This window comes from Galeopterus variegatus, unplaced genomic scaffold, assembly GCF_000696425.1.
Source record: "Galeopterus variegatus unplaced genomic scaffold, G_variegatus-3.0.2 Scaffold735, whole genome shotgun sequence".
Lineage (NCBI taxonomy): Eukaryota > Metazoa > Chordata > Mammalia > Dermoptera > Cynocephalidae > Galeopterus > Galeopterus variegatus.
Window position 1 is genome coordinate 233,577 of NW_007726846.1, and position 10,179 is coordinate 243,755.

The 10,179-nt window shown below is 39.0% G+C and overlaps 1 protein-coding gene across 1 annotated transcript in view; it reads left to right on the forward strand.

The window, feature by feature from the left end:
- The first annotated feature begins 4,476 nt into the window (after positions 1-4,476).
- Positions 4,477-10,179, forward strand: part of SH3BGRL (SH3 domain binding glutamate-rich protein like) — an 83,045-nt gene continuing 77,342 nt past the window's right edge. Inside the window, exon 1 of the mRNA XM_008571929.1 lies at positions 4,477-4,652. Within this exon, the coding sequence (XP_008570151.1) occupies positions 4,608-4,652 (45 nt within the window). The 5' untranslated portion in view covers positions 4,477-4,607. The remainder of the gene's footprint in view (positions 4,653-10,179) is intronic.

Sequence of the window (10,179 nt, forward strand, 5' to 3'; positions counted from 1 at the left end):
GGTATCTCTTTTTGGGTGTTTGTTCATTTTGGCAGGGAGTTTCACTCGGGTCTTGGACCTCTGCTGGGAGCCACCTCTCTGATCTGTTTGAAATCTACTAGGCTGCTTGATACCTCCCTGCCGGGCCCGCAAAGTATGTGTGTTCTGCACCTCACTATCAGGGCGTTTTCCCATTGTGTGTGCACTAGGTGGGGCTGTTGAGCCTTGCAAAGGGGACCTGCAGGGTGTGTAATTTTTTTTCCCGAGACTCCGCCTCCTTTTGCCGGACCCCTTCCCACTCTGTGCGCTCAGTACAGGGCTGAGGCGTGTCTTCTACAATCCTCGTCTATCAGCTGGGACATCAAAGCTGTGCCCTGCCCCACCCCGCCCAGGAGGAGTTTCAATTGTCTTGTGGGGACACTTTGAGTGCTTTTGTGACCCTGGATAAGGCCTCCTCTGGATCTCTCACTTTCCTCCCGGTGCTGCAGCTATCTGTGTAGTAAAGTTATCTCCACCTCCAGGGTGTGAGCTCCTTGGGGGAGGGACCCACAGCACACAGTTCCTCTTTGAATCCCCCCAGCATGGGTCGACCCAGGTGCCCTCCGGGAGTGCTCTCCAGCAACTTCAATCCAGCTCCAGAGTGCCCCGGGCTACCCTCTCCCAACCAGAAATCAGTTTGGGGTTCTTCCGAACTGAGGGCCACAGAGATGGTATCTGCCTCCCGGAAACAGGGAGTTTACCTCGGGCCGAAGCCCAGGATGTGGTGGAGTGACAGTCTGGGCGGGCTCCACTTCCCAGCCCTCCTGACTCTGGCTGGGGGCTCCCCCTGCCACCAGCCCCATCAGAGATCCGCGGGGGTAGTGGGATTGTAGGCCGGTCCTCAGGCCCCGGGGGGCCCCGCGTCGAGGTACGCAAGTGGCCCGTCTCAGTGAGGAGCCGCGCCAAGCCAAGGGGCTGTCTCCGCCCCCACCGGAGAAAATGGAGGTACTGCTGTTGCCGTGGCCTAGCCTGGTGTGGTAGGCTGGAGCCAGGTGGGTGGGAGCCAGGCAGGCGGAAGCCAGATGGGCTTTGCCCCACAAGTGGGGCTGGACTGGGGGTGACTCACAGAGCTCACAGAGTTGGGCCGGTCCGGCGCCTTCCACTCCATTTCTGTGTCGTCTCTGCTGACTTACTTGGCCTTTGTTGTCTCGGGCTGCTCGCTCGATCCCGCAGCGCGGCTTGGGCGCTCTCAGGAATCTTCTTTTGTGACAGCCCAAAAACCTCAAATCTGTAGTTGCTTTTTCGTCATTGTAGGTTAGTTGTTGAAAGATTTATTCGTTTTTTGTTGCTCTTGGAAATGCAAATAGTACTCTGGTATCACAGCGTACACTTCTCAGGGTCGCGCTGTCTCCTGGCACGGCCGCTCCAGACCCGTCGCCATCTTGAGTCATAAATGGTCTTTTTAAAGTGTAAATCCAATTGTTCGTTTATGTGGCAAATATTTCTTGAGCACCTATTCTGCACATGGTTCACGCACTCACAGCACTTCCAGTCTGGTGGAACGCAGACATTAATGTGTACGACAAATTTATTCTTAAGAAATTATTAGAGATGTGGGAAAACATTTATTGATATATAGATATATGCTGAAACATTAACTAAAATATAGAATAATTAAAAACAAGCAATATGTTCAATAATAGAGAATATTTAAAACTTTTGTTACATCTTTAAAATGGAATCATGTAAAGCCATTTAAAATATCACGTAGAATCATATTTTCTGACATAGGAAAAATTTTAATATATATTTTCCAAGTGGAAAAAAGCTGTTTACAAAATAGTATGTATCTTATGATAAACAAATTAAAAAAAAATATTCACTCTATCTCTCCCTACCACTTCCCTCAACCTCCTACCCCCATCCTCATCTATCTATCTCTGACTAGGCCTGGAAGGGCTTACACCCAACATATTAACAGTGGTTATCTTTGGATACTGACGGTATAGGTAATTTTTTTTCTTTTCAGTGTTTGCTAAGTTTTCTATATACACAGCATGCATTTATTTTGTAATTTTTGAAAAGTATTAGCATTTGGTTCATCAATGAATAAGTAGATTTCTTATGGCAGTAGGTCACAAATACTGTTTGAAAGACCTTTGATCCATCTTACTTTAATCAGGCCTTAACACCTTTCTAGTCAAATTATATAAGCAAATGGTTTTGGGGACTGCTCTACAATGGATTAAAATGAAGCAGAAATGACCATTCTAGAATATCCATTCCAGTGATGGCTGAATGTGGAGAGCAGCAAGTCTAATATTATCTATAATGTTAATTTTTATTATAGAATTATTGGTAAAGTCCCCCTGCCCCCCCCCAATGTATCCCAAGTGCTGTCAATAAGTAACAACAGATTTTGTTTATAAATCAATTAGGGAAGATTTTCATTTAGATTAATATGTCTATATTTAAAAGAAAAAAAAACATCAGAAATTGTCTTCCCATTCCTCAGAGTTACAGATATGACCCACCAGACTCATTGCTGATCCTGCCATTCAATTCTCTAGAGATAATTTTGTCTTATGGGTATGTAGAATAAATAGGAAGGTTTTCTTTTCTTTCTCTTTATATATATATTTTTATCATTTCAAAAGAGACTACAAGCCCAAATAGAGTACATGTTGACCACTGGGGGGAGAGAGGTTGGACTATGGTGTAAGACAAATTATGTTCATTTTGCCAAATCAAAACCAGAAGGAAGATTCTCCTGTCGTGTCGGCTGGGAAGCACAATAACAGTAGCCCAGCTATTGGCAACGATGAGGGTGGCTGGATCACCCTGACTTACATCAGCCTGGTCATTGTATAAAGATTTTGAGCTGTGTCTGGAAAAGGTAAGTGTTGGATAGGTGGAGTGGGTGAAAAACGGCATGAGAATGCGGGGAGAAGGTGAAGGAAGGGACAGGAAGAGCAAAGGCATGAAAGTGGGAGTAAGTATGGTGACTGGAGTGGGGGGTAAACAATGACTGTATAGGGAAGTTAGTTCGGGGGAACAATGGGTAAAATTATATGAATAGTGTGGGGCCGGATTATGGTGCGAGTTTCTTAGAAACATAATTTAGATTTGATAGGCAATGGAAAGCTACCTTAAGTATTTCCACCTACACTGTCTTTAGTGATATGTGAAAGTGATGTTTTAGGAAGAAAAATAGCTAACTTTTTTGAGTACTTTCCCTGTCCCAGGCAGTGTGCTACAATGACGGTTAAGAGAGGGGGTCTTTTTGAGTTAGTTGGACCTGAGTTTGAGTTCTGACTTGGAATTTACTAGCTATGTAACAATGAGAAAATTACTCATTTTCCTGAGTTTCAGTTCTTCATTTGTAAAATTGATGTAATAACACCCACTTCTCAAGGTTGTTTTATGGATCACATGTAAAGAGATTATTTAGAATTAATGTTTAAGATAGATTGGAGAAGGAAGAACCTGTGTGCGGGGAACAGTTAGGAAGCTACTGCAATTATCGAGCCTAGGCAAAGGTGGCAAACAACTAGAATGGGGAAGTAGGCCAAACCACAAAGGAATAAAGTAAAGTAAAACAGTGACTGACTCCCTCTCTCCACTCTCATTCATCTTGCAAGTTTCTTTTTCTGTTAATTTGACATATCTGGAAACTTGAAATTGCACTTTGAAGTATATAGTCTCTCTCTGGACATTATCAATTGTTTGCTCTTTTCCCTACAGCTACAAATAACCATCTGCTTTCTCTGCTCACCATTTCAACATCTCCATCAACATATGCTCCAACTCCCTTTCTCCAGTTAAAAAGCAAAGCAAAACAAAGCAAAAATTATTCGCTTTCTTACACAGTATTTTCAGTTTTTCTGTTTGCTATTTCCTCCTCCATTCTTGAGTTTGCCAATCAGACCTCCTGCAAATTCCCACAGAAGCAGGGATCTCTATTTTATCAAAACGCAAAATGCAAAAAGAAAACCAATCCTGACGTTTCTGGGTTTAGGGGAAACTGAAACTTTTCTTCGAACCTCAGTGGCATCACTCAGTACTTCATTGCCCAATCCCGCAAACGGCTAAAAGAAATCCATACGTCATAGGAATCTTAAAATGCACAAGGCTTTGAGGACAAGGATTTTCTTACTACTGTCTGGATTGAACATAGAGCTTGCTCTTTCAGGAAGCTGTCTTCTTATTTGCATACATTTCTCAGCAGGAAGTTATGCCCAGGACTTTAGTCTGTGTGGGAAAAGGTTCTTCATTCTAATCTAATTCAATTGAGTGCTTTTTTTCTTTTTCCTTCTCTTCCCCCTCTTCTCCGGGAGGGAATAGTCAAAAATGAATGTTTCAACAGATCTCGCGGTGCTATTCGAGATTCTCTATTTTTTTTTTTTTTTAAACTATTTAGAAATGATGCAAAGGAGCCTGTGCCTTCCGGGGTTTGGCTGTGGGACTGCCCGCTCCCAGCCCAGTGAAAGCAGCTAAGGGCGGAGGCGGGGCTCTGGCGAGTTGCACTTCCACCTCCGCCCACCCTCCTCTTCCAACCTCTGTTCGGCCCCTAGCTTGATTCCAGCCGTTCCTGCAGCTGCTCCGCAGCCGTTTTCAGGACCCAAACAACCGAAACCGCTGTTCCCAGAATGGTGATCCGTGTATATATTGCATCTTCCTCTGGCTCTACGGCGGTAAGGAGCGTGGGGAGCCCACCTTTGTTGTTTTCTTACACACCAGTTCTCTGCTACCCTAGAACGGTTAAATTGCTGAAGTTCGTCCGGCAGCTTCTCCTTTGGAAGACACTTGCATCCCTCACCCCACCCCCTTTCTTCCCTTTCTTCCCTTTGTTACATCGATTTCATTTTTCCATGGAGGTTAGCTGTGTTTGCCTTATGACGTCGGAGCCATATTTTCTCCTTTGAAGGAAAAAGAAAGCCACCGAGTTTTGGTAGATGGGAGATGGTGATATAGGGTCTTTAGAATTAGGTGGAGAAAAGTAAAATCACAAACTGGTGCATTTCAAGAGGGAGACATTTGACAAATACGTTCTAAGCACTGAGGCAAGGGGAAGGAGCGCACTTCTATGAAGGATGGGGGTACACATGCTGTAACTGATGAGGATTGAGTGGGAAGTCTATTCAGCCATTGTGATTATTTTGAGAGAGTGAGACCTCTGTAATAGAGTTATTTTGAAACTGTGTAGGAGAGGGTGTTTAACTTCAAGCTTAAAGGCCTGTTAGAACTAGACAAAATGGGAAGGGAAGTTAGGAATAATGATACGAAGTTTTTTTTTTCTTTTAAAACTTAATATGGCAAGGGACCTGTTTATTTCCCTTATATTGCTCTTCTTTTGACTTTTTCTTTTCTTTCAAAAAATTTTACTTCTAACATTTCCTAAGTTCTTCAAATATTTTGAGAACTGGAAAAGGAACTAACAAGTGGCCTCTTGTGTAATGGCAGGCTGAGTTCAAATGATAGGAGGCATCCCCCCCCCCATTCACTTGCTCTTAATATGGATTAAACATTTTTCAGCAGCTGTGGAGAGAATAGGATAAACTGGGGTGAAAGCTGAGTGTATTTTCATGATCAGTGAAAGTGCCTCTGTTTTCCTCAACTCAACAGAAAAGCCAGCAGTGGAAAGAGCAGATGTATGTATTGGAGATGTAGGATATAGGAGTCCCCTTCCTCTTTTTAATCTTTAGAACAGCAGCTATTCTAGGTGGTGGTGGTTGTGTGTTTTTGGTTTTTGGCTTATTTACACCCTAAAGAATTTGGAATAGAACTGAAGATTATATGAAATCACAATCACAAGAACCTTGAACCTTGAACTTTGTCTTCTCTGGTGACCGATCTGTAGGTTTGTTTAGACAGGTTTGAAATATCAGAAAACTTAAATCTTACAATTTTTGAGCAAGTTTAGGTTAAAAAAAGAAAACTTTTTCTATTTCCTTTGGACCTCACTTTGTGAGCCTCTTGCCTTATTATTTTCTATACATATTAATTCTTATATTTCAAAGTAAAATTTGAATTGCCCAGAGTCTCAATTCAATACAATAATTGTAAGGTTTCTTATAACACCAACGTCATGGGTTCGGACTTTGGTGTTATAAGAAACTGGCCAGCTGCCAAAACAAACAAAATTATAGGGCTTCAAAGACCAGCTTAATGCCTTTAGTTAAACCCCTGATTAAACTGAACAGATAAGGCAGTTAGTTTCGCTTTGGGGACCATGCAGTTTTAATACTGCTATTTATTCTTTGGTTTCTCCCTCTTCTACCCTTCCCCCAAAAGCAGATTCAAGAAGAAACTGCTTTTAGAATTTTTATTTGAGAACTGCACCTCTTTCTCTTTGTTAAGACATATTTCTATTGTTTCCTTTATTGAACTCCATTGTTGAAGACTATGCAAATGGAAGATGTTTATGGTATTTGTGTTTTGTTTCAAGTTTTTCTCACGAGTGATTCAAGATTTGTCTGTTTTTGTAATAATTGCAGTTCATATGAACGTGTTATCAAAATTCTATTGCAGATTGCCAAAATAAATCCTTTCTTTATTATAATTTTACAGTATTTAAAAATAATACAAAACAGCACAATACGAAGAGCTCCTGCATTTCAACAAGTTTACATATATGCATTTAAAATTAGAATTTCAGCAAGATGGATAAAAGATTCACTTTCAGCTGCTTAATTTCAGTGAATTAAACTTAAAAATAAACTAGGAATGATGCATAAGTTCTATACTAATGTTTTTGAACCTTTTCCCAATGCTGTGTTTCATTGAGTTTTAGTATATACATTTTAATTCAAATTTCAGCACTGTAGATGAGAGATACACTTTCAGCTACTGCAATTCACTGAAATAAACTAAATTCTCAACTAGGAGTAATGTATTGTTGTCTTTCAAATAAGTTTTTTACTGGTGTTTCTGGACCATTTTTAAAGCTGGCTTTAGTGGGCATTCATATACACATTTAAAAGTAGAATTTCAGCAAAGTAGATAAAAAACATAAATGGGGTGGTGATTATTTACTTCAGAAAGGGACTCTTCAGTTTGCAGTACTGAAGTTTTCCTTTAAGATTAATGCCTTTTTTTATTGAAACATAAGTGATTGTGTATATCTGCGAAGTTCAGAATTGAATAGCAATACCTGTGTGCAATATGTGATGCTTAAATCAAGATAACTAGTATATTCAGCATTACACAAGGTAATCATTTTTTGTGGCTCTTTACCAATTCCTGCCATGTTGCTTTCAATATACAATTTAGAAATTTGGGAGCAAACATTTTGATGGAACTTAACAATTGCACAAAATGATATACTCCTGTAAGTGACTAAGTGTAGTTGTCTGAAGAACAATTAAAAGCTTCCTGGTTTGGGATTGGTAATATTTGTTTTCTGACTCTTTTCATTGGTTGTCACAAAAATAACCAATATTAACATGTTGTATTGGGTGAGGAGGATCTGGATCTGTGATAACTGGCAAGACAATATTAACTTATTTTGTTCATGTTCCAAGACCCTCTGTATCTCATAACTTAATTAAAAAAAAGTTTTCAAACTTGTACTCAACTCTGCCCCAATAGTTTAGAAATGAAAGCAAGTGTGTTGGTCTTTACAATAGATTTCTTGATAGTAGACATAATAATGATAGCCAGTAGAAACACTTAAGTGTGTCAGGTACTGTCTTCTTTTTTCTTTTTCTTTTTTGGTTTAAACAACAGACATTTGTTTACTCACAATTCAGGAAGCTGGAAGTCCAAGATCAGGGTGCCAACAGGGTTAGATTCTGGTGAGGGCCCTCTTCTGGGTTGTGGACAGGCAACTATCTTATTTTTTCTTGAAAACAGTCCTATGAATTAGATACTATAATTAATTCTGTTTTTCAGAGAAGGAAATATACAGGTTCAGAAAGGTTAAACAACTTTTCAAGGTCACACAGCTAGTAAGCCACAAAGCTTAAATCCAGTGCAAGCTGTCTGAATCAAAAGAACATTCTTGTCCATCAAGAAATACATCCTCCCAGTGATGCATGGCAGCTAGTAGGCATGAGGAGATAAATGTGAACATAAGGTGAGAAGTAAGGTAAGGAGTAAGCTCTGTAAGTTGAAGAAGAGTTGCCTGAGCATATGCATTTAGGTGAATAGAAAAATGGGGAGCTAGTGTGGAGAAGGGATAGTATGTCTAAATGTGAATGTCAGTAAGTGGGATAAATGTCTGTTCAACCAAGGCCAGGATGATAGAGAAGATATGCACATTTGAAAAGCCTAAACTGGTCTTTTATTGGTCAAGATATGAAAATGCAGGCTTTAATATTGTTTCTCTTGATGGGGACCTTGAGCTGGAATGCAGCTCCCAAGTTTTCTGTGATAGGAAGTGATTTCTGCCTGTTTAGAATTGTTCGTGCAGGTCTTGATCTGCTGTGACACAGTATGTAAATGTAGTATATGCTACATTTTATTTCTCAAGATTGTAGTACCTTGTAAATTTACATTTAATGGAGAAGGAATAGTATGCCCAGAGCCGCCTATATAACTTAATAAATTACAATGACTTTTAACAAAAATGAACATTGGCCTTTGATCAGAATTGCTAGAGTGATGATAGCTTGGACAATTTAAACTGGTTTGGGAATATTTTCCCCATACTTCTTTCCCCCAGACCCATAATGATCTCCATTTCATGGCCTATATGCATTCTTAAGATAGTGTTAGATAGGTGGTTTCTGAGGTTGTTATTTATGGAGTAGCTTTTATAAAACGATCTCTTTTATAACTGCTAAAACAGAAGCTACTTGTAGCTTGGATTGTCCATATATTATTTTAAATATACATAATTTTTCTCTACGGTGGTACTCAGTACAGAAGTTGCAAAAAGAAATTAATAAAACAAACACTCTTGATAATGAGTCACTAGTTAAGCATTTTCTTCATTTGAATAATATGCATATAGAACAGCAAGCCACAGTTCTTCATTATGTGGTTCTCAAGTAATTGCATCTTAGGTGGTGGAATATTTTGCTGCTGTGTCTCTGTATTTATAAGTTAAACATTGATTTGATGTGTGTTATGGTCTTTGTCATAGCTCCCAAGTTTTGTCTGAATGCTGTTTAAAAGGTGTTCATAAACTTAGAAGACCGAAATCAGAAACTGTTCACCAAATGACTAGACATGCTTTTTGGATGCCTCAAACAGTGGAAAATGATAGCTTTCACATGACAAATGGAGAGATTCAAGATCAGTGCATTCAATTTAGTGTCCAGTATTTGATGGCTGAATTCCTAAACTTTGCAGTCACAATGGCAAAATCATTGAAATAATTTGGTCCCATTTAAAGGGGCTTGGGAAACACGGGTATCAATGATATTGATTCATGGGCATTTAAAAAGATGCTTAAAAGTTGAATGGTTGTAAAGGAGAATGTATTGAGGAAGTTTAGTAAAAGATTCATAATCTTGTAGGAGAGAAGGATGAAATAGATTCATCTTTAACACAAAGAGTACTCTGTTGAGGAAGGGTGTTGATCAATAAACCTTAAAGTCAGCCCACTCCCTGGGTCGTAAATTAGATCTCTACACAATCAGGTTGAGTGTTCCAATTCTTTGCAGTTAATCTCTAACATGTTTTCTAATATATATATATATATATATATATATATATATATATATATAAAAACATATAATTGACAAGGAATAAGTGTTAAGCATATGCTAAAAATCTATATACATACTAAAATCTTCAGAATTACCCTATAAAATGGCCACAAAGTATAAATAGGTATTTGCCAGGAGAGGAAATAAAAATAATCAAGAAATCTATAAATCTATAAAAATACATTCAACATTATTGCCAATCAGGGAAATACAAATCAAAAACAAAGTGAAATATTATAAAATTAAAATGAAAAATCTACCATAGTGGCAACTCCTAAAACATCGATAAATCAAGCTGTTAGAGTATATAGAACAAAGTGACATTTTGGGCTGCTGGTGAGAGGTAAATTGGTACAGTCTCTCTGTGAAACATTTTGTCACTTGAATATGTACATACCTTATAGCCTGATAATTTCAGTTATAGGAATATAATTCCAGAGAAACTCTTCTTAATGCGAGTAAAAAGAAGTGTATATTCATGGCTGTGTTTCTTGTAACAGCAAGTCACAATCAATCACATGTCGACTGGCAGAAAAATGAATGTGTAAATTGGAGTGTATTTATA